The sequence below is a fragment of the Dermacentor albipictus genome, chromosome 3 (assembly GCF_038994185.2).
Source record: "Dermacentor albipictus isolate Rhodes 1998 colony chromosome 3, USDA_Dalb.pri_finalv2, whole genome shotgun sequence".
NCBI lineage: Eukaryota > Metazoa > Arthropoda > Arachnida > Ixodida > Ixodidae > Dermacentor > Dermacentor albipictus.
The window spans coordinates 32,033,385-32,061,011 of NC_091823.1; the positions used below are offsets into that span (position 1 = coordinate 32,033,385).

At 45.9% G+C, this 27,627-nt stretch overlaps 1 protein-coding gene across 2 annotated transcripts in view; it reads right to left on the reverse strand.

Moving 5' to 3' along the window:
• Positions 1-2,738: 2,738 nt before the first annotated feature.
• The window catches only part of LOC135903094 (PDZ domain-containing protein 8-like), a 36,575-nt gene continuing 11,686 nt past the window's right edge, over positions 2,739-27,627 (reverse strand). The window contains exons 12-23 of one of the 2 annotated variants that reach the window (XM_065433479.2): positions 26,369-26,471; positions 24,955-25,058; positions 23,571-23,708; positions 22,796-22,902; positions 19,617-19,775; positions 18,160-18,262; positions 17,165-17,259; positions 13,681-13,715; positions 13,483-13,499; positions 12,315-12,407; positions 9,877-10,089; positions 2,739-3,061 (exon numbers count right to left, since the gene is read on the reverse strand). In XM_065433479.2, the coding sequence (XP_065289551.2) occupies positions 2,858-3,061; positions 9,877-10,089; positions 12,315-12,407; positions 13,483-13,499; positions 13,681-13,715; positions 17,165-17,259; positions 18,160-18,262; positions 19,617-19,775; positions 22,796-22,902; positions 23,571-23,708; positions 24,955-25,058; positions 26,369-26,471 (1,371 nt within the window). In that variant the 3' untranslated portion in view covers positions 2,739-2,857. The remainder of the gene's footprint in view (positions 3,062-9,876; positions 10,090-12,314; positions 12,408-13,482; positions 13,500-13,680; positions 13,716-17,164; positions 17,260-18,159; positions 18,263-19,616; positions 19,776-22,795; positions 22,903-23,570; positions 23,709-24,954; positions 25,059-26,368; positions 26,472-27,627) is intronic. The other variant, XM_065433484.2, reaches the window with a different exon arrangement.

The following is a 27,627-nucleotide window of genomic DNA, read 5'->3' on the forward strand; positions in this document are numbered from 1 at the left end:
ACCATTTCGTCTCACTCCTTGGCCAGCTCTACCCGCAGTGGTTGGTAGTTTAGTGGCCATGGTGTCAGGCTGCTAAGCACGAAGTCGAGGGATCGAATCTCGGCCACGGCTGCAGCATTTCGATAGGGGCGAAATGCGAAAACACCCGTGAGGGTGCTTAGATTTAGGTGCTCAAGAACCTCAAGTGGTCCGAATTTCGAGAGTCCCCCACTACGGCGTGCCTCATATTCAGATCATGGTTTTGGCACGTAAAACCCCATAATTCCCATAGACCCAATAAAATCCCAATTTTCCGTCAGCTCTGCAGTCTGCCATGGTATGTTTGTGTCGCATATCGATCTGCCATTTTCTGGTCCTGAATTTTGAAGCTTCGCTAATCTACTGTGTTTGTCCCGAATGCTTGAAGGTAGAAGGGCTTTACACTGCGTCAATATTAAGCTGAAATCGCTTCTGAAAATTCCGTAAGGCCCTATGTGATGATCTACGACTATCTACGGTAATCTGATTAGTATTCAAGCAATGTAGCGACACAGCAGATTGTTGAAGGCGTGTTTATTTAGAACCTGTAGTGGTCCTTCTGAGACTTGCGTCGCTTAAGGTACCATGCGCACATACTATTCTCAGTTTGCGTCCCACGTTGCTCTGGCACTTGCTTGCCAAATGTCGGCCACGAGCATGGCAGCATGACGACGACTGTATAACGAAGACGCAGTGACGACGATATAATGATGAAGGAAGGACGAAAGTGCTATGATTATGGTGACGTGACGACGATGTTATTACGAAGAGTGTCGATGAAGGCGTCACAACGACGGCTTACGACAATGGTATGATAACGACCGTACGACCACGATAGCGTTAAGACGAGGGCGTGACGAGAGCCAGATGACGAGGCTAGAATGACGGTGACGGAACAACCACAACGGCATCGGAACGAGAGTATGACAACGAATGCATGACGACGACGCAGTTATGACAATGACATGACAACGGTATGAATACAATGGGATTACGACGTAGATAAGACGAACATGGCGTGACAATGACGGCATGACGAGAATCGGATTTCGAAGTTGGAGCGACTACAATGGAACGACCACGACGCAATGGCGACGATGCCATGACAACGAATGCATGATGACTGTATGACAATGACGGCGTGAATACGACGGCATAACGACGATGGTATGACGACTTCATGACAATGCTGGGATGACCACGGGATGACAAGAGTCGGATGACGAGAGTTAAATGACGACGATGCAATGACCACGACGGCATCACAACTATAAGCAGGCACTTGGTGGCCCAAGCTGTTTGAGAACTTTGTTCTCTGGGTTGGCGCGAAAGGCATGACCACGGCGGCGCGACTAGTGTCACATGACGAAGCTGGAATGACGGCGACAGAATGACCGCCCGACGGCATCGCGCCCACCCGTGAGCACATACCTTGTGGCCCAAGCTGGTAGACAACTTGGGCTTTTGCGGAAGAGGATGTATCGACGGAGGAATGGATGGATGGATGGATGGACGGATGTACGGGTAGACAGACAGACAGACAGACAGACAGACAGACAGACAGACAGACAGACAGACAGACAGACAGACAGACAGACGGACGGACGGACGGACGGACGGACGGACGGACGGACGGACGGACGGACGGACGGACGGACGGACGGACGGACGGACGGACGGACGGACGGACGGACGGACGGACGGACAGACGGACAGACGGACAGACGGACAGACGGACAGACGGACAGACGGACAGACGGACAGACGGACAGACGGACGGACGGACGGACGGACGGACGGACGGACGGACGGACAGACGGACAGACGGACAGACGGACAGACGGACAGACGGACAGACGGACAGACGGACAGACGGACAGACGGACAGACGGACAGACGGACAGACGGACAGACGGACAGACGGACAGACGGACAGACGGACAGACGGACAGACGGACAGACGGATAGACGGATAGATAGATAGATAGATAGATAGATAGATAGATAGATAGATAGATAGATAGATAGATAGATAGATAGATAGATAGATAGATAGATAGATAGATAGATAGATAGATAGATAGATAGATAGATAGATAGATAGATAGATAGATAGATAGATAGATAGATAGATAGATAGATAGATAGATAGATAGATAGATAGATAGATAGATAGATAGATAGATAGATAGATAGATATTCGAAATTTCTGAATCGCATTAAAAGACGGGAAAATCGCAGTTCAAGACGGGAAAATCGCGATTCCCACCGAAAGAGGTCACTGGAAATCAAGCGCGTGTCCTTTGGAAGTCAAAAATTGCAATTACTGTTAAACCTCAATCTAATCAAGTTCAGTGTAACAATGTCGTCGATATAAGGCATCTTCTTACTTTTTATAACTTGATCATAAAACGCCATGTAATTTTAGCGCTAACATAAAGTGTGCTCATGCGGGGTTTTAATATGACGATATGTAACCGCTGTCGTGAAGGAAGACCGACACAAATTAGCTGTACTACTTGGTCACTGCCGCCCAAATTACAGTGAAGTTCATTAAATCGCGTTGTAATTATAGAGACTAAAAATGACTCGGCAGCCTAGTTGAGTGTAGTGTTACTATGCTCGGACAGTCGCACCGTCCATAAGGTTGCGCGATTAAAAAAAGAAAACAAACCTGCGGAGGTTTTCAAGAAAAACAAAGTTTTCCTGAACGTCGCCTACATTGTATTACTGTTTTATTTCGTCAGAGCACGTTCATCTCGAAAGTGCGTTCACATCTCCAAAAACGAATGCACCACTGCGACGGGCAAGCCCGAAGGCCTACGTCAAGGGAGGACGATCAGGGCTTCTTAGATTCTTGGTTCTCGTAGAGGCACTTCAGGCCGGAAGCGTAGTAAAGCAGCAGCAGGTTGAGGTTCTTGACCCGTTCTTCGGCGGCGGCCAGCGCCTTCGCAGTCGCGGCATCGTGGTGCGTCTTGGCCCGGGCCTGCAGCCTCTCGCGCTCCACTTTTTCCCGCTCGTACACGGTTTTCACGCGTTGGTACTGCGGAGAAGCGAGTTTATCGGGAGAAATTAGGCCCCACCACGGAACCTCCCGACTAGCCCTCTCAGGCACCAATTACGTGCACTCAAAATATTTAGGTCCACCGCATTTCTCGCCATCTTCTGAATCACGAAAGAAAGAGCGCACAGCTGCTGTAACGATGCACTTTTTTTTTATTCTTCGGAGAGTTTCATGATGTTTCCAGAATGTGGACTCCGTCTGAGAACTCCCTGAGGAAACGTTGGATATTAGAAAATGATCCATTTCACGCGTGGCATACTCTAACGTGGAAAGCACGCGCCTTCAAGCAAGCCGCTTGAAGTGTATGCCTGAGGTATAGTGAAACACAATGAAAGAAGCGAACCCTCCACATGACGCCTTACGAGTACCGACACCGGCAGCAAACGCGCAGCCGCTTACCTTCGAAATGGTTTTCTAAAACAATTTAGACATTCAAGGATGTTTCAAGATGTACGAAACAGGCTTTCAGTGCTTTTGCTTTTGATTCCATATGTTGGCGTGTACAATTTCGCGGAAGGCGCCTGAAGGCACTAATGTATGCGGGACAGGAGAAATTGTTTTGCTCCGGTTCGACTGAATTGATTCCAGTGACGTTTGCTGCGCCGAGAGGAAAACGTTAGGTTAGGTTATGACTGTTGGAGATAAAAAGAAGAGTCGTCTGAGCAAGTTGATATTGCTACACGCGTGCGGTATGAGAGTGTTTGAACGAGGCGCGTGGGTGCCATCACTCTTTTCTCGAGTGATGGCGCCCACGCTTCTCGTTCAAACACTCAAATACCCCATGCGTGTAGCAATATTGATTCACGTCGGAAATTTCGCGCAGTAACAGACAAATACGCAAGAAAGATAACAGTGAAGCACAAGTGCTAATTTTGTAAGCGTGGGTTAATATACTGAGAAAAAAAATGTGCACACGCATCTTTTAGTATACTTTAGTAAAGTTCTTCACTGAACCATTAAACTTGATAAAAAGAATTCCCAAAAGTTTGAAAAAAAAATTGAAGCGCCAGGTTGGCACTTTTCAACATATTAAACATCATAGTATACGGTGAACTGCATTAATTAAGGACGTCCAAAGCAGACAAAGTTGATGCGCTATATCTGCGTTTTCTTTTTAAACATCATTCATAGAGGATTTTGCAGTTGTGGTTCCTTTGCGCTCGCTGGCCTTGTCCGCTCAGAAAACTACCAAACTGCCGCTGCGAACGCGTTTCACCATCGACGAAGCTGAGTAGACGTGGTCTAATGTCGACTACTGTCGGCAAGTAAATGCCTGTACAAATAAGGCTAACAAGCGGGCCGAAAATTTATGCAACGATAGACACAAGTATAAGTGCATTATTGCCACGAAATTTGACTGAGAACAAAGCAGTAAGCCAACATCTCTTATTTTAATGTATAGAACAAAAAACGCAAATCACGGTAAACCTGTCATAAACATACGGTATTGTTGTAACACTAATTTGCCGAATAGTCATTGAACAAAACTCACGCTGACACTGTAAGAATTCCACGCACTACAAAACGGTATGCCACACTCGTTGCTCTGAGTCATTAAGAGATGGTTACAGAGTTGCGTTATTTTGGCGCGTATTGTTACGAACTTCAACCGCTGCACCACGATAACGGCTTTGTGGTCCCGTAGCGCTCGTCACCCGTTTCGTGACAGAGCGTTGGTAGCGAAGACTCCGAGCCTGGCGTCGATGAGAATAACAAAAGGGACTTTATACATTATATACAGGTTATCATACAGGACATGAACGGATCGGCACTGGGGCCGAGAGCTCACACAAACGCGACTGTTCTCGCACGACGGCGTCCGGCGAAAACGCGTGACACATCTCACCCCAGTCGGGGCGACACTCTCTCCCGGTGGGTTGGCGGATCCCGTTTTCGAGCGGCGTGTCACTGCTTTTATAATCCCCGAGGCCCATTGTCACTCAAACGGCCCAATACAAAGTCAGTACACGACGGTCGTCCGAGGGGTCCAACCAGCGACCGCGCTGGCCACCCGGTTCAAAGTTCGCGCGCGCGGTGACCTCCAGGCAAGGGAGGTGCGGCGCCGGGCTGTCGGGCACACGCGGACACGTTTAAACACGCTGCTTCGCCGAGGCTTCTCCCGCACGAAGGCGCAGCATCTTGTCTGGTGAAGGGAGAATTATGGCGCTCGCAGGATAGATTCCGCATCTTGCAGATTCGGAATCCGGGCTTGTGGTAATGGCACAACAGCATCCCCGCCCTCAGATAAGGCGCCGGGAAGACGAGCTGCCTCCACGTGGCTCGGATGCCAGGCGCGCACGTTCGTCCGGCTCGTCCAAGTTCACGTCCAGTGTCGGGACGCCAGGTAACATCACGTGCCCAGGTCCGACTCGCCAGGACAGGAGCTCTGCTCACCACGTCGTCGCCAAGGCACCTTGACCAGCTCCGCTCGGGTCGTTCCTAAGACCTTGCTTCTCGCCACTGGTCCCGCTTGGTCGTTCTGCAGCTTGCAAAATCGACCGGCAAAAGGCAACACCCAACACGAACAAGTGCCCTCGGTCTCCCGTCAAACACCAGACAAGGCCATAACTCAAATCAACCTAACTAAATTGTTTTCCCCCCCCTTTTTTTTTCTCCCGCTGCAACAAGAGGCAGGTGTACGATCTAGCACACAAGGCTTAAACAATCAGTTTTCAAATCAACAACACAACAAAATAGAAACAATTATTAATCAGCAATAATAATTACAAATAGAATGGTCCCCTTGAAATCACTTGGACCGAAAACATACTTCTGAGGAAGCAAATGAGGTCATTCATTTTTCCCGGCGATATTTTCGCGGAATCCGAAGCTGCTTATATTTGCGACCCTGCTTATCCGTGTAGCGGCGGTACAATAAGCCAGGTTCCTTGCCAAATGAAACCCCCTTTTTTTCCACTCCCCGTTTGACGCTCTTCCTCAGATCGGCTAGTGAACAATCTTCCTGTTGCTCGCGAATCCGACTTTCTCTTTCAACTGCAGCCTGCTCCTGCCGGCTGGCGGAAACCGGAGCGAGTGTGGAGCCCGCGTCGCCTAATTGCGGCGTCGCGTCTCTATCGCGGCTAGCACTGCACGCGTCACTCCCACTCACCTCCAGGACCCGCTCGCCTAGGCCAGCCTCCGAGCTCTGCCTCTCCCGTGACTGCTCGCCACTCAAGTTACCGTGATCGGTCCGTGTGCCGCACCGCCTTTCGCTCACCGACGCTAAGTCAAGTTCCCTCGACAGCGGGCGCGCTTTGGATCGCGTGGGGGCCATGTACGCCACGTTGGCAAAAAATGATTTGCCCTGATCCCTCAGCAGCTGCTCCGAGCTATTTGAGAAGAGGTAGGAAAATTGCTCCGGGAGGGCGGCTGACACAGCGGCTTCGGTGTTAAGTTTCCCAAACTCTCCTTCAATGATAACCGTTGCGATCGGTAAACAGACACTCTCCTTCTCGGCCACTTGCCGTATCCTAACGCACTCTCCCGTAAAATCACTCGAGGAGACGAAAGACGGGTGAACAACGTCCATAGTTGCTGCAGAGTCCCGCAGTGCTCGGCACTTCTTGCCGTTTACCTTAATTTCCTGCACATAGGGCTCCAATAGACGTATGTTCTTGTGAGTTTCCCGTATCGTTGCAAAAGCAATTCTCTCTGGGCAGCTTGCAGCGATGTGCCCTTGCTTTTTGCAATTGTAGCAGGTTAACGGTCTCCGTTTTTCAAAAGAACGCGTCATTTCGTTTCGCTGTTTCGGACCATCGTCATCATTCTGAGATGCATTCTGTCCATCCCTTACAGTTTCTTTGGGAAGGGACTCGTCGTCCTGAAACTCGCGACGCGTGATTTCCTTCCGTTCGTCGGGCTTCCCGTAAAACCCATCTCTTCTATCTGCTTTTTCTACACGCACTGCCTTGCTGTGCAAGCTGCGGCGGGTGTAATACTCTTCCGCTAACTCTGCTGCCTTGTTTAGCTTAACCTCCTTTAGCCTATCTTGCAGCCAGAGCCGGACATCCTCATCAATGCAACGGTAGAACTGCTCCAACGCGATGCATTCGACAATTTTGTCGCGGTCGTCGTAAACCTCTTCGCCCTTCAGCCATTCCACCAGGTCGGCTTTTAGACGAAACGCGAAGTCAACATTCGACTCCTTACCCTTTTTTGCATACCGGAACCTCTGCCGGAAAGCTTCGGGCGACAATTTGTACTTCCGCAGTAGCGCTTCCTTCACATCACTGTAGCTCTCAAACGCCTCTTTCGATAAGCAAGTTATTACGTCTGATGCCTCCCCAGGAAGCAACGCTAACAGATTCTGTGCCCAGAGGGATCGCTCAATGCTATTCCGTTCGCACACGTGCTCAAATTTCACGAGGTATTTGGCCATATCCTCTCCGACGACAAAGGGTGGAAGTTGATCGCGTATTCTGGGAACATTAGAAGTGAGACTAGGCGCCGGCGAGTTATTTCGGATCTCCAACTCTTTCATTTTAAGCTCGTGCTCACGTCGCTCCCTCTCTCTCCTTTCCTCCTTTTCCTCCTCGCGACGTTGCTGTTCTCTCCTTTCCTCCTTTTCCTCCTCGCGACGTTGCTGTTCTCTCCTTTCCTCCCTTTCCCGACGTTCATTGATTTCCGCCCAGGCCTCTGCGGCTTCCTCAGCCGTTACGTCCCCAGTCCTCATGACCTCAAGGATCGCATTCTTTCTTTTGGTTGAGCCCAACTCAATGCCCAACTCCTCACAAATTTCGAGAAGTTCCTTCACCTTGTACTTCTCCATCGTTCACACTGTCCTCCTGCTGTTTACCCTTTTTGAATATACCTGCCGTACGCTACTATAACACTACTAGTAAGACATATGCAAGTATTTCACACACTGCCCTTTTTACCCCCTCAGCATCCCCTGGTTTTCAAAACACTCTTACTAGGCTTGAAACACACAAGGTTATCACAATGCAACACCAAATCCTTCCTTAAGCTACTATAACCTGTGTCAAAGAAAGTCTGGTGTTTGAGGTAAACTTCAGGCACTCACCGCGCCGAGGTAGCTGATGCCGGTCAATCCCGTAGCTGCCATCCAGTGTTACGAACTCCCAACCGGTGCCACCAGTGTTACGAACTTGTACCGATGCCACCAGTGTTACGACATCCAACCGGTGCCACCAGTATTACGAACTTCAACCGCTGCACCACGATAACGGCTTTGTGGTCCCGTAGCGCTCGTCACCCGTTTCGTGACAGAGCGTTGGTAGCGAAGACTCCGAGCCTGGCGTCGATGAGAATAACAAAAGGGACTTTATACATTATATACAGGTTATCATACAGGACATGAACGGATCGGCACTGGGGCCGAGAGCTCACACAAACGCGACTGTTCTCGCACGACGGCGTCCGGCGAAAACGCGTGACACATCTCACCCCAGTCGGGGCGACACTCTCTCCCGGTGGGTTGGCGGATCCCGTTTTCGAGCGGCGTGTCACTGCTTTTATAATCCCCGAGGCCCATTGTCACTCAAACGGCCCAATACAAAGTCAGCACACGACGGTCGTCCGAGGGGTCCAACCAGCGACCGCGCTGGCCACCCGGTTCAAAGTTCGCGCGCGCGGTGACCTCCAGGCAAGGGAGGTGCGGCGCCGGGCTGTCGGGCACACGCGGACACGTTTAAACACGCTGCTTCGCCGAGGCTTCTCCCGCACGAAGGCGCAGCATCTTGTCTGGTGAAGGGAGAATTATGGCGCTCGCAGGATAGATTCCGCATCTTGCAGATTCGGAATCCGGGCTTGTGGTAATGGCACAACAGTATCCACTAAGTTGGGTATTTTGTAGGACTCGCCAATTCTAGGTAAACAACGTGAAAACTTAGATCGCATTTAGCTCTAGTCCAGCACTTCCTTTGCCTAGACATGTGAAAAACAGAAATGCTTCATATTGGACGACTGCAACCAATTTGAAGGAGACTCAAGGAGACAACCAATTGAACAAGGACGTCAAACTGTACCGACTGTCAGAAGGACAATTTAGAATTCGGCTATCAGTTTTTTTCACAAGTATCGCCGAACTTTGGTAAAGAGGTTATCAACTTAATATTTCCCCGAGTCCACGTCATAACATGCATATCTCAGAAATATGGAAATGTCCTAAGCGACAAAATGTGACCGATTATAGTCAACAGCATACGTGAAGTCGTCACGCTGTTCACGTGCATGTTACAATATGCCAGTTACGGCTATATCCCCAGAGTTGCGTATAATGCAAAAGCCAATGTGTCGTTACATTTCAAATTTGTGGTAAAGAAATACGAGTAACTAAGAATGGTTAACAAAATTCAACGGGCACTTAGTCATCCTTACGTGGATGAATGCGAAAGCATTGCGACCACCGCGCAATTCTGAGACATTGTGCCACAACACAAAGTCGTGGCTTCGATTCTCACCAAAGGTCGCAGGTTCGAATGGTTTAATTTTCCTAATTAACTGTGTCTTAACTAACTTCGCCTTAAAAACCAATGGCCGTGGCTTGTACTCCCACCAGAGGTCATGGGTTCGGGTAACTATATCTTAATTAACTGTGCCTTAATTAACACCACAGGTCGTGGAGTCGACTCTCACCAAAGGTCGAGGGTTCGTACATATCCTTTTTTGTACCGTCGTGTGGTCAACGCCGCCAACGCCGTATTTTCCGCCTCGTGAGCCATTCAATACTTTCGCCCTAAAGAAAAGGAACTCGCCCGTCCTAGTGAATCCAAGCCGCAACCTCCTGAGGCGAGCCGCAAACGGGCGACAATAGTGAAAGGTTGCGAACGCACCACCTTGCGCACTCGTTCGATGCGCTCCTCGGGCGGCAGGTCCCGGTGTATGTGCTTCGACTCCTCGACAGCAACGGCGTACATGCGCAGCCCGTACTGCTTGCTGCTGAGGTAGTTGAGCGCGCCGTTGAGGCCGTGCGTCGTGTCCGACATCTCCATCTTGCGGAAGAACTCGCGGTCCGTCTCGACGAGAGGCGCGGGCGGCGCCTTCGTCTGGGCCAGGGGGGAGGGGGGGAGGTGGCGAGAAGAGAACCAGAAAGCGCGCCTTCGTGCATAGCGTTCACCGCGAGCGTTGCCCGGTAAACACTACGGTCACATAAGCTGCAGTTGCCGGGGAGCGTGGGAAGCAGCCGGGGATCTCTGAATGCTATCGTGTTCCGTTCTTAAAGGCGAAGATGAAACTTCCTTCAAATTTTTAGTTGAGAGCTTTTGTAAAGCGTTACGGCTGTTTAGGTAAATGTCGACAAAAAGGCTATGACCGATACACATAGATTTTTTAGCCGAGCGTTCCGCATGACGAATGGATGGCCAATGATGATGTTGATAATTATTGTTACGTATTGTGCCATCACCTTTGAAACGGGGCGGTCACAAATAATCACTGATGGTCTGCTTGAGCTAATCAGGTTCTTCTATATTTATTGCAGTCTACCATTTTGCCTATGTCTACGTTATATATAGTTACCTATGCCTGTAACACTCTATGCCTTTAACAATAATCTTATCCCTTTTTTTTTCCAACCAATACTCTAAACGTTTCTTGCTTATCTCGACAAGTCACCAGTTAACACTGCCGTCAGCTACCCTATCGGTATTGGGAGGCGGACGTTTCCTACAGTCCTGGTTGGGTGAATATCTCTGGCACTGCATTTCAATGTGCCGAGTCGTCTCTGCATTTCAGACACGCGCCTTACCTTGTAGCGTGTTTTCGATCTTGTATCATCATCATCATCATCATCATCATCATCATCATCATCATCATCATCATCATCATCATCATCATCATCATCATCATCATCATCATCATCATCATCATCATCATCATCATCATCATCATCATCATCATCATCATCATCATCATCATAATCATCATCGTCGTCGTCATCATCATCATCACCATCATCGTCGTCGTCATCATCATCATCACCATCATCGTCGTCGTCGTCGTCGTCGTCGTCGTCATCATCATCATCATCATCATCATGGTTACGTCCACTGCAGGGCAAAGGCCTCTCCCACACTTCTCCAACAACCCCGGTCATGTACTAATTGTGGCCATGCCGCCCCTGCAAACTTCTTAATCTCATCCGCCCACCTAACTTTCTGCCGCCCCCTGCTACGCTTCTCTTCCCTTGGGATCCACTCCGTAACCCTTAATTACCATCGGTTATCTTCCCTCCTCATTACATGTCCGGCCCAGGCCCATTTCTTTTTCTTGATTTCAACTAAGATGTCATTAACTCGCGTTTGTTCCCTCATCCAATCTGCTCTTTTCTTATCCCTTAACGTTACACCTATCATTCTTCTTTCCATAGCTCGTTGCGTCGTCCTCAATTTGAGTAGAACCCTTTTCGTAAGCCTCCAGGTTTCTGCCCCATAGGTGAGTACTGGTAAGACACAGCTATTATATACTTTTCTCTCGATCTTGTATGTAAGTACCCTAATCCGCAGCAATAGGCGGCGCTGTGGCTATGGTGCTGCGCTGCTTAGCTCGAGGTCGCGGGTTGGAATCCGGCCGCGGTGGCCGTATTTCGATAGAGGAGAAATGCAAAAACTTTCGTGTACTTAATTTAGGTGCACGTTAAAAACTCCAGGTTGTCAAAAGTCATCCAGATTCCACCGCCACGGCGTGCTTCATAATCAGATCACGGTTTTCGCACGCAATACCACACAAATTGATTTCGTTTTTTTTTCAATCCTCAGGCCGCCAACACCAAATGCCGTGGCACCGTCTGGTACGTAGAAATCAAATTACTTTCGCGGCAATGGTGGTATTTTTTCTTAGGCCTGGTAACATCAAAATAGACGGATGACGACAAACCGCCTACAATACTTCGTTCTCAAGAGAAAAAGAAAAACGAAATCCGATTTTGCTATTGACGTTTTGCTGTCGCGACGAAGAGCAAGTAACGAGAGTGAATTGTGTTTGAAGCGAGAGCACCCCTGCTAAGGCTACTCTGTCGTTCTTATGATAATTAAAGATGATTATCGCTCTCTTGCCCTCTGGTCCATACGCTCGAAATGTACTCTTCTTCCACGGGTAGTACGCATTTCAATTATGTAGTACACTTGCAAGCCTACTTGTGACGGCTTTCTCTGTTCCTATGGCCCTCAACGGCCGCGCCTTCTGCGGTAACCTGGCTTGGTTTAGAAATCAAGTCCCCTGATTCTTTTTTGTTTTTCACTTTCTATGCTTAAATAAGAAGAGGAAAACGCACCTCATTCGCTGCCACATGAAAAAGTCTTGACGCCATGGACGCCTTTCTCTTCGGGCTCACGGTATTTTCAGGTTTGCCGCCTCTTCGGGCCAGCTTTAAGGAAACGAAAAACATATTGTGCTAAAGAAAACAAAAACCATGAACAAAAGGAAACAACACAGTAAAATGCGTAGCTTGCAAGCACTGAGACGTGGCACAGCAAAACAGAAAGGCGCTCAAGCAGCAGCTCATTGTCGTACTTTCAAATTTATTGACGCCTTCATAAAAAAAGAAAGAAAGAAAATCTTTGGAGCAAGGAAGGGCACGATGGAGGGAATGCTAAAGGAAGTCACTAAAGGGTGTGGAACCGCAGATCTAACTTGTCCTAATGTAAGCTAGCACTGTATAAAGATGAACGAAAAAACCAGTCAAAAACACGAAGGACAAGAGGAGAGGTTCACACCACAACGACTGGACTATCAACTGAGGTTTATTAGAATCGGTGTATAAAGAAAAGAAGTAATCCAGCCTGAACGACACATGGCTGTCACAGTATTCATATGCAGTCGAGAACCTGTTCTAACCTAACTAAACCTACGATGTAAACAGAAGTAAAGGGGTTTAGCTTGACACATAGGAGGGAGGCGCACGAGCATTTTTATGCGGCCCTAAAACCTAACATAACCGGGCATAACCTAACGTAACACTACACAGGCATAAATGCGTTAGCGTGCAGAACACATCTGAGCACCCGGATGAAGACAGGAAACGCAGCGCTCATGGCGGAACACACGCACACTTACACACATACACGCACACCTCAGTTCAACCAAAAATGCGCAGAGCTTTCTTTGTCAAGTGCAAGAGTTTTCCACGTTCCGTCCTAAAGGGTGAAGCGGACGCATAATCCTCATAAAGCTATGTTCTGCACCTTAAGAAAGTCGCACGCCTAATATATGTTTCTCAAGTTTTGTTGTGTTGCTAAGCAAATTGCACCACGTTATAAATGTAATTTCAAATTCGAAATGTCGCGAACACTCATTAAATGAACGCTGTTGTTTACAGTCGCCAGAAAGTGACCGTAGGCCATGAAACTGTGATGCGTACTATCTGTCTTGCGGAGCCCACCCACCACAGTTTAGTGGACAAGAACAGTCGAGAAATGATAAGGTATATTTGGTAGACTTACCTCCTTTTCATCTTTGTCTAGACAGAAACGAAGCGACGTAAATATTTATATTCAATTTAAAGAACGGAGACAGTAATTAGTTGAACGTTATATCGCTTTCTTTGAATAACTTATGGGAAGAGCTGCTTGCAGAGCGCAACTACACCAAAGGAAAGAACATTCACCGATGCCAAGACAGACACAAAAAGTCGTCCTTACCGTTGTCAACGGCATCCTCGTCCGGCCAAATCTTTCTGAAAAAAAAAAGTTAATTTACGCAGACCCAACGACAACATTGGAATACATGTGAAGCATGGCTGTCCTGACGCGGTTAATTAAATTTTCTAAAACTGCTCATTATCTGCAAAGCGCTTTTTCGCCATAGAACGTATCACATATTACACTGTCTCCAGGAGTCGGCATACTTTATACTACGGCACTGTTTCCGGGACCTGCCCACATTTTTGGCCGACACACCCGCCGTACAGACGCGCCCGACCCCGGAAAAAAAGGCATAGGAAGCTTAGCTTCGAATAAAGCAATTGTGCATTTGAAGAATTACGCTTGTTGCAGTGAGGATGCTTATAGATACCATTCGATGTTTCACTGCGTAATTTCGTAGAGAAAAGAGCTGGCCACCGGCACATCTGTAGAGGTAGTACACAGATGGGATTACATATAAGTCTCATTGTTATGGGAGTGATGTTCTGTGTGCTAAATATTGGACTAGGCGACGACAGCGACAACGGCGGCAGCAGCAGCAGCAGTAGAAAGACCGGTTCGGTACGCTATGGAAGCTTCGCTTTAAAGGGACACTAAAGGGAAACAATAAATCAGTTTAGATTAATGAAGAATTGTTTCAGAACTCTGCAGGCAGTCATTTCAAAACGATAGTTTGAATATTAGATGAGAAAATGAAGGTCCAAGTATCAGTATTTGAATTTCGCGCCGAAACCCCAGCGCCGGTACGTCATCGTGACGTCAGGGATTCCAAAGCATGTTTTCGCATTTGGGCCGCGTTGGCGGAGTAAAGGTTCCGGAAACTTGCCATGTTTAATATCTGGTTCCTTTAGAACACAATGTAGTCAATCGGTACCGCTATATATAATTAGTAGGCCCTAGAAGACGCCATCCAAATCCAAGACGTCACAGCCCCCAGGTGCGGGAACTCAAGTAGGCGTCGCCACCCGTATTTCGTTCTTGCGCTTTTTCTGGCTTACCAAAAGTCTTATCGTTGTAAGAGCGGTGTTTCTGGTGTTGTAGAAAGGTAATTTACTGATGCAGAAGAAATTATTTTTCACTTTAGTGTCCCTTTAAAAGATGCATGCACATGCGCGTGCACATAATTAAGCCTGCTTTGCTGGTAGAGCGCTGCCGCTCTGAGTGGTGATTTCGCTTGCCTTTGAGATGAGCAGTAAGGTAGCAATCCTATACAGCAGCACACACACACAAAAAAGGAATGTCCCCTTAAGCAACGCGTTTCATCGGAGTGATCTACAGTGAAGTTCCATAAACGGCGTTACGCGGGCAGGTGGACTGTCAAACGATGATCTACAGTACGAACAGCAGGCGAAACGATTACTTTCATGTTAAGCATATCATCCTGTCCAAATGCATGGGAAACGGAGACGTCGTATTGCTCGTCATCCACAACATGAAGTTTGATGAAGTTTGCTGGTTCTGTAAGGATAAACATCTAACTCTACTGAATGTTGGAAGTGGATGTTAATTTAGGCCATGAAAACGGTATGACTATTCTGTAAACTGCACCAGTTGAGGCATTTAAAGGGGACAAAGTTGACATGATCTACACATTTGTGTAATATACAGACGATTTGTCACTAGGAAATTTTCAAAGAACGTCGTAAGCTTTACAATTCCCTCGTAAGCTTTAAACTATATATGTCAAATTTGGCTGCTAGAGATCATCTAGCAGATGCAGTTTACAGCGTGGCTTTAGTTCACAGTTACGGATTAGTAAAATTCGTGCTTCATTTTTTAAAACCTACCTATTTTCGGAATTCTTTTTCAGAAGATTTGAGGAATCATTAAAAATTCTACTTTCGGTCGTCTGTATATTTCAGCATTATCTCTTAAATGCAACAAATTTGATTCAAATCGGTTCAGTGGTTGTTTAACCACTATTTTGCAAGTATTTGAAGAGGGAAATTGGAGTTGGTTTCTGAGCTAAAGCTTCCTCTTAAGAGCGTAAGTCTAAAAGAAATGTGTCGATAACTTTGCCTAAAATGAGAAAAAGCGTGTGTATATACAAAAAAAAAACAGTGTACACACAAAAAGAAAAACAGAACACCAACACATCTGCCACGCTATGTAGGGCCAGCATCACGTTAAGGCATACTTCTTAATATAAGTCCATTATTGTCCATCAGCCTATAACGCGGGAAAGTTACCGGGCATTATTGAAAACCTTGCCAAAAATGAGTAAAAAAAAAGAAATGTGAAACGGACAAGCAACAACGCTGCGTTCTGATTTAGTTTTTGTCTTCACCTAAAAGGCCCTGGTGGCTTTCTTGCAACAGCCCAGTAGCTCACGTGATGGTGAGGATCACGTGATCCATTGCAAATGTTATACTAGGGATGTTCGAATTGCATTGCATAGTCAAAGCGAACGCAATTCGAGAAAAACGACCTTTGATTATCGGATCCGACATAAAATATTTTCCTACTTCTTAGCAAAAGGACATATAAAGGCATTGAGGAGTCCATTTTCGTACTTAGTCAAAACAAAAAGAAGCCTTATTTGCATATTTAATGCGTGCGGTAACGCCGTTCACTGCAGGACGTCCCGTAATGTGTGAAGTTTGTAAATGAGAAATAATCGAAAGGTCGAAAGGTGACCGTATTTGTCGCACAATAAAAACGGATCTTATAATAAAGGAAGAGAAAAAGAGAACATGTTAGATGATGTGCGAAGAGTGTTGCGTTGGTCAAATAAGCTAAGTGTGGTGCCACGGTACCGCACCTCGTTTTAAATGGATACCAGCATGGTGACACTGGCTAGGTAAATTGCTTTGCCTGAATCGAGACAACATATCCACACGCTGTCTAAAGGCTAGGCGTCCTTGTTTAATGGCTGGAAACTGATGAACAGAAGTTATCTACTCCAAACGTTCGCTCATAAACTGTTGCCTCTACGCAAGAACCACGACTCTGTAATAGCAGTATATTTTGGGTCAGTGGCTTTATTTATCCGTGGAGATTCCAATACATGTTATCGTCCGTCAAATTAAAAGAGATGTAACTATTGGACAGTTTCGAACGGTAATTTCTCGTGTTACGTACGCGTAGAATAGCATATACCAACTGATTCGTATTCAATATCTAGAATATTTGTACACACATAGTTAACAAGACACTTCTGACACCCTGGGCGATATGTCTCGTCCCTGTTACTTTGTGGATGCATGTGTTTGTGCTGTTACAATTTTTAGAGTGCACCAACGCGCCCAGAAAGAAGATTTAATAAAAAAAATGGGCGATATAAGATGGCGTTCTCAAATCCTAAGTACTTGATCACGTGACCTCAGTGACGTGACCACCGCCACACACACACGTTCCTTCATGCAGCAAAAAAAAAGCTCTGTATGTAACAAAAGAAGCGTTAAAACAACGCAATAGCTTTGCTACGCGGCAATTTAGGCGCTAAGGTGTCACGTGGTGCCATCGCATTATATGCACGTACTGCTTGCATAACGTTTTCTGCTGCGCCAGTGGGAGGCACTTGTTGTGCACGATCATGTTGCATTCCTTGCAGCGGCATCCGTAACCCAGCCAGATCTGGAACAGGGCAACAGTGACCGAGACTGGAGGCACTGCGTCACGTTCAAGTTCTCAACGGCAGCTCTCGCGATTAGCAGCGCATTTTTGTATACTGAAAAAATAAAACACATGTACACGCTAAACAAGGTGATGTTTTTAAAGATCACATTTTCACATTTTTGCAGGTAACCGTCAGTTTTCTAAATTTTATTTTGTTTATTAGTATAGCACGCGTTTCATCTAGACACATTGAACGCTTTGGATGACAAGGCTCAGGACACATAATCTGCCTGCCGCTTACGCCCTGTCACCCGAATACATTGCCGGCTTCAGACCTAACGAAAAAAAAAAATTGGAGGACGCTTAAGCTTCGCCTTCAAAAGTGGAACGCGATAGCGTTCCCGTCGACCCGCCAAGGGGTGTAAGACAATGGGCTACGGCGCAGCGACTACGCGCCCCGCATCGGACGCGGTGAGCGTCGAGCAACGCAGCGTTCGGCGCGGCAACGAAATGTGTGCCTGAGCAAGCGACGCACGCCTGAGCCGTAGAAACAGCTCGTTTCTAAGGCAACACCACATTCACTAGAGGCGCTTTTGTACCGCTTTGTAACGTCGAACTCGTGGCCGAGTGGTAGCGCCTCCGTCTCACACTCCGGAGACCCTGGTTCGATTCCCACCCAGCCCAGCTTGCAAGTTGTTTATTCATGAGGTGCCTGCTATGATTTATCGCTCACAGCCAACGCCGCCGACGGCGATGTCGACGCCGACGACACCGGCTTTTCTGCGACACGAGCTCCTTAACGCTATCGCGTTAATAACCATAATGTTCAAACACATGTGACTCTTGCAGTAGATAGTGTTAGGAAAGAGAACTGATTTACTTGCATCTGGTGGCCTTTTCTCAGCGTGCAGTTCTTACCCGGTTGTCACAGTACTTGCAGACAACGATCTTCTTGAGGGCGACGTCCTCGAACACATGGGCCAAGTTTTTCGAGGCTTGAGTCTTCATGGTGGTGGATGACCTGCGCAGAGCATACGAGATTGCTTTAGTGAAGCTCGCAGTGTAGTATATTAACGGTATTTTTTTTATTCAAATTAATATGAAACCCGTGTGAAACTAATTAAAAACCGCTAATACGATTTGAAAGAAATTTGTAGCATTTGAGAGAGCAAGTTAAATTCCAATGAGTGTAGGAAGCACAACTGTGATTTCGTGCCTCAAGTTAAAAAAAAGAATTGCCGAAGATTGGAAAGCTTTAGAGAAGTTACAAAATATGCAAATTCGAAACTCTGCTCTGAAAATAGGTATTGCAGTTGTGCAAATTGCGCGTGTTAGAGCACCTAAAGCGAATGCATTCAATACACGAAAGTTCGATAGATGAGATGTAAGACAGGCGGAAAACATGTTGAAATTATCGCCTTTAAGAGCACATTCAGAAGGTTCATAAACATTATCGGGATGGTCATCTCACTGTTGATTGTCAGGAGCTCGGCTTCGCGCTTTTGCCCAAGAAATACGTGATTTTGGCGAGCATAAAGGCAAAGTTTTTCAGAGAAATAATAGGAGCAGAGACCATCAGAAGGAATGGCGAAACGTGTGTAAGCGCGGGGTCTGATGATTTGATTAGATAAAGAGAAGACCTTATCACAGGGAGCTGCGTGACGTTCCTAGCAGGAGATAGAGGTGAAGGAACGCTTGGCGCGTACGTGTATACGCAGTTCCAGGCAATAAACCATGCTGTCAATATTTTCCTTGTCCCTGTGTACCTGGGCTAGAATGCTTTCCAAGTACGCTTGCCAGCACACGGCTGTGTCTTTAGCAAAGGGGCAGTTGCACAATTGTAAATTGAGTATCGCAATTGGCAACCTTCAAAATTTTCTAATTTGCGGCAATTTTTTGTCGCAGTCGAGAGAAAAAAGTAATCAGAATTCATTTCTTTCTTTTTAAATGCTACAAATTTAATCTACATTGCTCCAGAGGCTGACAAATACGAAAATGCCTGCGCCTTACAAATAATTCAACGGGCAGGCTTCTGTTTTGGAACTAAACAACAGCTTCCTCTTAAAACTAACATCGTGCAGCGCGAGAAAGAAAGATAGATAAATAAAAATTTATTAGTGGTTGGGTTTTTAAAAGGCCCTCAGTCCAAAGAGACCCATGGATGAATGTTCAATGCCGAGTTAAAAGTCTTACGTAATTACTATTGTTAGAGTTTGCGTTCTGGATCTTTTAGACCTGCTTGGTCCGCTTGCTTCTGCATATCTCAGAATGCGTTTGAAGATCTTGAAGACAGTGATGTCGCGTTCAACAATGGGAAGTAGAAACGCAATGACGCCGGGATTTCGCGATACAGGGGAGTACACACACACGCTTACCAGCTGGATTCGAGTCCCATCAGGTCGTGCTCTTCCTCCACGTCCTGCTGGGGACCGCCCTTGAATTTGTACTCTCCTTTGAAGACGAAGTGAAGAGTAATGTCGCCGTAGCACAGCCGCGGGTCAAATCCGTTGAGCGTGGAGTACTTGATAAGGTCCCTGTTGCGAATAGTCTTTTGTTTAATTTAACAACAATGTAACAACACCACCAACAGTAGCAGCAACAACCACCAAGACGACGACGCAGTAACTACTGGAGCCCCTACGGGATGACTAACTCGTCTACATAGCTATGAAGGCGAAAAAAGTGCACATAATGTATGTACAACACGCTGAAAAGTGTACCATGCAAAGGCATTTCGGTTGTGAGGGTCTCCACTGAGAAATGTTTCCGATGAGAAATGTAAATTCCACCTTCGCTGAACTCGCTCTAAAAGGAACTTCTATGTAGTTCATAAGTGCTGTTAAGGGGGATGTGCACCGAGTGCTTTTTTTCGAGCATCGAGCATCTAAGCCACATCTTTCCACAACAACTTTCCACGAAACCTTGTCATAGTAGTTCACCGTACATGTTTCATCGCAATAAAATAGCAAAACACGAGGACAAAATTACGTTGTTTCTTAAATGTGATCAATTTTCTTCCGCAAGCACTTTGGTTTTTCGGCTATGTGTAAACACATGCGTGCTATCAAGAGCTCTCCTTATCTGTTAGGATGCCTGGGAGATAATTTTAACTATCACCATCGTATTACCGTAAGACGTGGTGGAGTGCTTGCTTCAGCAACGTGCTTCATAGCCAAGCAAATAATCTGAGAAGATTTAAAAGTAGTTATCGCAAAGCTAGTTGATAAAAGCTTAGACAATGCAAGCACAGTAGCACGAAATCAGACAGCGCTGAGAAAGGAATGCTGAACCCCCTCCCAGGTCGCTCCTGCCAGCTCCCTCACAACAGACGTGGGAAGAGCTGCTCAGAACGCCGGACGTAAAAGTACAAAAAGCCCTCGTTGCCTGGGCCGAAAGGGTCGCTCCTCGTGAGGGGCCATCCTAGGACTCGGGCCTGCCAGAACATAACTGAGCAGAATCTCAATAAAGTTGTTACCACCACCTGAGCAGACACTATTCACAACTAGCCTTATTGTAAAGCACAACCAAACAAACATACACATAAAAACACATCTATACGTCATATCCGCTCACCCCTAACCCGCTCATCAAGCAACATGACAGCAAATTCATCCTAGAAAGAAAAAAAAAATGTTTCCCCAACGAACAATACAAAAAGACACTTTGCGCATCGCATTGTCTGCAACTGACACACGGTATCGTGAGCATAAGATGTACTAGTCAGGAACAGAAGTAAGATGACACTATAATAATTAGCGCACTTCAGATGGAGCAGCCCTCTCCGCGGGAAATATTAAATACGTGTGGATGCGTCGCAAGAAGCTCGCAAGAACAGATATTTTTTTATATCAAAACTGAAAAAACACATCCGCGATTGACGCTCGCTGGAAGGGACACGTGATCCTCAATTTCCGGAACTAAAATTCATCGATGTAAACTCCTTAGTGGGACACTGAAGGGCCTGTTCGTAGCTAGCGTGGCTACTAGGCATGAGCGCTATGATTGAGTGTGGCCTGCTGCTGTCAGCCGCGGGCTAAAAAGTCCAGAAGGCAACATGCTGTGATTTACGTCATATCCGCTCGCCACTAAGTGCACGCGTCGTCTGGTTAGATGCTGTTTGAAGGCTGCAAATCAGGAAATTTGACTACCACCAGTCCTGCTAGAAGTGGGCGATTATCAAAATTTTCTAAGTACGAATCGAATGCTAATAGTAAGTATCGAATATAGAATCGAATATAGTATAGTTAAATGCAGACACACACAATTACAGCCGGAATATTTGTTTCGGTTTAATTAGGTTACACGTTTTACACGTTTGTACTAACTAGTGCAGAAAATACGGCGAACTATATGAGACAAAATGTCAGTTTTACTCTGAGCACCTCAAGCTGTCATAAAAAGAAAATGCGCGAATGTCTTCTCAACACATGTACAGCCTGGTAGCAATGAAGGTTTCTATGACTGAGTGCCTGGTGTACAACTAGATTTCCAAAAACGTCAAGTAAATGGTTCCTAGAAAAAGATTAGAAGTTATAAAAAAAGAAAAAGAAAGCCACCGAAATACTTTTGTGCCGTAAACATATGTATATAGGCCTGTTGCAAGTAAAACATCACTGGTTGTAGCGTAAAAGATAAAACTGCTACATAACTAGACATACAGAAACGCGAACGTCATACTACAAACAAGGATCACGGTTGACAAGTAGTCTTCCGCCGCGAAGTCAAAACAAAAGCTTTCATTTCCCATTCTGTGTCTGCACTTCCTCTAAAGCTTTTGTCGTTTTTAAAACTTCTATAATTCGTGATATTTTATTTAGCAGACAGATAGTAGTAGGAAGACGTCAACATTTGGTTGTTGTGAAATATTTGCTTAGTTCCGAGTATTCGCAAATACCGAGTAATTCCTTTTCGAATACAAATACGAATAATCGGTGTTTAATATTCTATTCGTATTGCAAACTTTGAATATTCGCCCTCCCCTAGTATATACTCATCTGCCGCTCATTCCCGTTGTTCTCACTTGTGTGCTGTGTGTGATTTTTTGGCGCCTTAAAAATAGGTATAACGAGTCATCTACAAGCAATTCAGCAAAAACGAAACTTCGTTGTAGTTGTTTTTTAATGACATACAATCAGTTTTTGTAGCTCTTTGACAACTATAGCTGTGAGGCAATCGACTACTGTGCGCATGTACGCTTACGTATGATTTTGCCGAGCTGCTGCCGACAAAATAAGCATAGTTGTGAGTAGTGCCCGTCTCTTTCTTTCGCAAGACGTCATCTCAGTATGAGACACTGAAGCGAAGCAAATAATGGTGGTCGGCCAACGCCCTTCTAAAGGCAGCGCACCTTTTGAGACATAGACGAACACTGAATTACGCGAACACGGGGGCAACTCAAACACAAGCACAACACGAACAGTCGCAACCCTGAACTTGAGTCGTGGTTCAGCGCACGTGTTTGCGTGACTTAGTGTTCGTGCTTGTCTGAACAAGCGCGCTGCCTTCAGAACAATGATGGCAAAAACAACGGGACTGGTGACGCGCGTTCGCTCACTTCGGTAGTTGTTGGAATTCGGGGCAGAGCAGCTTGATCACCGGACCGAAGAATCCCTGCGTGGTCTTCTGACATTCGTCCAGGACATACGTGAGCGGAATACTGTTCTGAAAAAGGAGGCGCACGCATATATCAGGCCCTGCACAATCATCATCATCATCATCATCATCATCATCATCATCATCATCATCATCATCGTCGTCGTCGTCGTCGTCGTCGTCATCATTATCATCATCATCATCAGCAGCAGCACCATCAGCATCATCACAATCACCACCATCACAACCATCGTCATCATCACCAGCCAATTTTTGTTTTGTACACTGAAGGACGAAGGCCTCTCGAAGCGGTGTCCAATCAACAGTCTCGCGCTAGCAGATTCCAACTTTCACCTGCATGTTTTCTAATTTCATTACCCCACCTAATTTTCTGCCGTCCTCGACTGCTCTTCCCGCCCGCTGGTACCCATTCTGTAAGCCTAATAGCCCACCGGTTGTTTGCACTACGCATTACATCGCCTCCCCGGCTTCAAACTTTTTTCTTTTAATTTCAACTAGAATATCGACCATCGCCGTTTGCTCTCTGATCCACACCGCTCTCTTCCTGTCTCCTAACGTTACGCGAAGCGTATTCTATGCGTAAAGCCGGCTGAAGGAGTGTGGCCAGACACGTACTGAATTCGCAAGCTAAAAAATCATGCTGGCTGTCGAGGTCCACTCGGTAACAGTGAAAGAAGTATTTTCACTATCGATGAATATAGCCGCAATATACTTACATAAGCCAACATGGTGTCAGAGGGTCTCTTCTTCATACCATGCAGGCTGATGATCTGGCCTTTGCTGAATATGCCGACATTGATGAACTTCAAGTTGTTCTTTATTTCCATCGTGAATTTTTCCAGGAAAACAGGGTCCTTGCGGAGAAGAAAACTCAATTTTGAGCATTTCTTTGAAAACGCGTGTCCAAAGGAAACAAGCGATATGCATGCAGCAATATTATTTAGCAGTTGTGCACGGACTGCCCACGTAGAGCTGTAAACTATTTCGCGCATACGGCAAGGCTACACGCTGTTTCCTTCTTCTAAAGGAGTCATCTTATTATGGCCTTTTTCTGTGTTGACAAACTAAATTTTGCCAATGTTGAAGGCTAAGCATCACTAAACTAAAGTTCGAAGCTTTGCTTGTACAGGAAGCGAATATGGAGACCAATTCACAAAGCCTTCAGCTCCTAAATGCTGTTTTCCCAATGGCCGGAGGTCTTACGCTATAATGTGCTACATCATGAGTGGTTGACATCAACTAGTACGAATAGTTCTTACGTAGGAACTTTCTTTATGAATACGAGCCTTCATCTTTCCTGTATGTAGTTGGGGCTGTGCTCCATGGACTGGTGAACGATGGGCAAGGCGATTTGTAAAATGTTTTGTTAAAAAGTGTTCCAATTTCCCTCTGTAGTTCTGAACGCAAGGAAGATTGTTACAGATAAAGTTTTGTTCGTTTTGGTTAAAGGTAACAAGAAACCTGGGGCCGTATTTTGTAACGTCCACTGCCTCCATCTCTGATGTTTAAATAAAGCGTTTGCCCCTTTCTCTCTCATTGGGACTGATGATAAAAACTTAACAGAATCAGAGGAAATAAATTCTTACCAAATACAGCTTTTGCCCCCCCCCCTCCCCCCTCCCCCCCTTCATTTTGACATCTCAATTTTAATTTATTAGTGTCATCAAAGGGCCGAAGGCGTTACAGCTGGGGTGGTATGATTAACAAATGCAGTAACAAGGGGCAAATTTCTTGTTGTAGAACATTATCTAATAATTCATGAAGGCACAATATATTGCATGAAAGGGATTAATCCGGGAAGGCGATACCAGTCCTTCGAAGCCCGCGAGATGTATGACTTGCAAGGCCTTCGTGTAACGTGTGTTGATACCCACATTATTGCTATGATCGTTGCGCGAAGAATATAGATGGTGGGAAAATTAGATCATGTGGAGAAATGGGATAATAGCCATTTTATGGCGACAGAAAGCTTTCCATCTGAGACAGAACGTCAGAAGTAGGACAAAATTTTCTGTCTTTTTCTTTTTTTTTTGTGACATCGCCATGACTGGGTTCTAACAGAAGCTTCGTAGCTTTCGTCACTTGCAGTATACCACTCACCCTTGTCGACAGAACAAACTGAGTGCGCTCGATGGGCTGGTTCCTAGATTTCGCTCGCGTCTGAATGTCCTCACTGTCGCCAATTTTCTTCGGCTTTTGGCCACCTGCAACGGCGGGGGTGAGAGGGGGGGGGGCGATGTTAGACCGAGACCCACGAAGAGAGTTATGGACAGAAACGTAGAAAACGTCCCCTTAACTCTCCGTGGCCCAACGATTCTAGCAGGAATCGATGCTTTACAAGAAATGTTTGACACGGAGCAAGCCAAACTGAAAAACAAATGTCAGAAATATCAGAGTGTCACAGTTTGCAATTACGCATTTTGTCGACTTCGAACGTCGTTCTCCTTGATAATTCGTGAATGCGCATGTGTCGCATGATTCTGCTACAGTTGGGCACGTATGCCATACCGTTGCAGCCTCCTGGTATTTGGTAAAACTTGTATCTTAATAATTTACGGCAACACCTCACATTGTTATGATTGGGAAGTTCAAAGAATCATACGCTACTTACAATGCGTTTAGTTGCTGGCAGTCTGTGAGATAAGCCTTTAATACGCCAAAAATTCCATCGGAATAATTCCTTCATTTTTGCCTGTATTTTGCCATTCAATTGCACGAATAACAAAATTTTCGTTTCAGTTTTAATGTTGGGACCAGGAATGGGTAAAGGATCTCGTATGGAACGCGATCCATATGTTTGATAGTCTCGTGTGATCATAGGCGATCACAGGTTCACTCTGGTGAACATCTACAAGCTTGAGGTAGATAGCGGGAACGAAAAAGACAAAAATTTAGAGACAGATGGTCTTCGTACCTTATTTTTTTTTTCAGTCGTGTGTTCTCTCTTCGTCATATCTACTGTGAAAACTTACCGACGCTCGACAAATTTGGGCTTAAAACTGCTTTACTCCGTCGCATGCGTTTCGAGATGTCTACTTAGTCCCGTAAAAGACACGGGATGGTTGGCAGGGACGAAAGCCAAGAATGGTGCAAGGAAGCATTAAGCTAATACCATAATAAAATGGATTATCTTACGCCATCGCTAATAAAATAAAATACACGTGAAACACCGGACTAACTTTGCCGACTTTGGACACACTAACATTGCATGTAATTTACAATATTGCGATATAAGTGTGCATTAATTGCGGCATTATTGAGCAGGTACGTTTGGTGCTTATATATTAAAATTTACAGCTTATTTTTTAATTTCGTTAGACTAAAAAGTATCCGCCTGACAGTCACTAAGAGTGAGTATTTCATTTCAATAGCAGCAAAATTTTAAGTCAAATCGCTCTCCTTAATAAGGATGTTTTGCGTCTTTTGCAAATGTGAATTTGAAGAGAAATATCAGAGTTGAAACAAGGCCCAGTTTGCCTTGTAAAAAAACAGAACAAAAAAAAAATGATCGGACCGAGCAGACTAGCCAGCGTTGTCTTCGTGGCGACGATGGCACTCTTGGTTTTGGTTTCCTGTATCGTGGATGCCTTCGGGGCTGGCCCTGTTTGATCGGCAGTCTAGAAGACAACAACAACAACAACAACAACAACAACAACAACAACAACAACAACAACAACAACAACAACAACAACAACAACAACAACAACAACAACAACAACAACAACAACAACAACAACAACAACAACAACAACAACAACAACAACAACAACAACAACAACAACAACAACAACAACAACAACAACAACAACAACAACAACAACAACAACAACAACAACAACAACAACAACAACAACAACAACAACAACAACAACAACAAAATATCAAGTGAAGCAGAAGAGTTTAAAAGGACGTCTTGTTGGGCGAGTTGGTCACAATTCATCTTGGCTACTAGGCGCGAAAACACACACGACACAAGGAAGGGGACGGGACAGAGCGCTCTGTCCCGTCCCCTTCCTTGTGTCGTGTGTGTTTTCGCGCCTAGTAGCCAAGATGAAGCAGAAGTGGTTTCGCGGTTTATTTTAAGGTTAGCAAAAGACCTCGACGCTTTTCACACACGAAAAAATGAACTGCAGAAGGGCAGCGGATTGGGCGAGTTGGTGTTGCATGGTAACAATAAAATTCCAACAGCGCTAAACGACCGGATCAGAATGAGGAGGAGACAAACACGGCGCTGACTTACAACTCACAACTTACTTGCCTGTGAATTGTGCCCAAGTCGTGGTTTCAGCGGCTACGTCGCCCATTTCATTACTAACCATTGAAACAAGCTCGGAGTGCTTTTGAATTAAAACTCGGAACACCTTATTGTGCTTCCTTATCATGGCGAGAGGAGCTGTTGCGCAGCGTGAGAAAGAAGGCACGTTGGATGAGTAGTGGGTGTCTTTCATTGTCTGTTACTTTTGTTTCTAACATATCCGCCTCTTTTTCGCTACGAAGCAGCGCATCTAAGAGCCTTGCGTTCCACCAATATCCCCCGTCGGCGCCTTGTTATGCCTCTGTCTCCAAAAGTAATCAATGAGTACCCGTGAATCCGCATTTAATTTTTGTTTGGAATTTCATTGGCCATCGTTGAATCGTTCCTATACTCAACTATTATTCTGGTATCCGAATTCATTAAAAGATGCGGAATGGCGATTCCACAATTAGGTTAAGCGCAATCGCAATTCATGAAATTGTGAAGGGCTCTGTTAGTCTTGCAAGCGGATATTGATT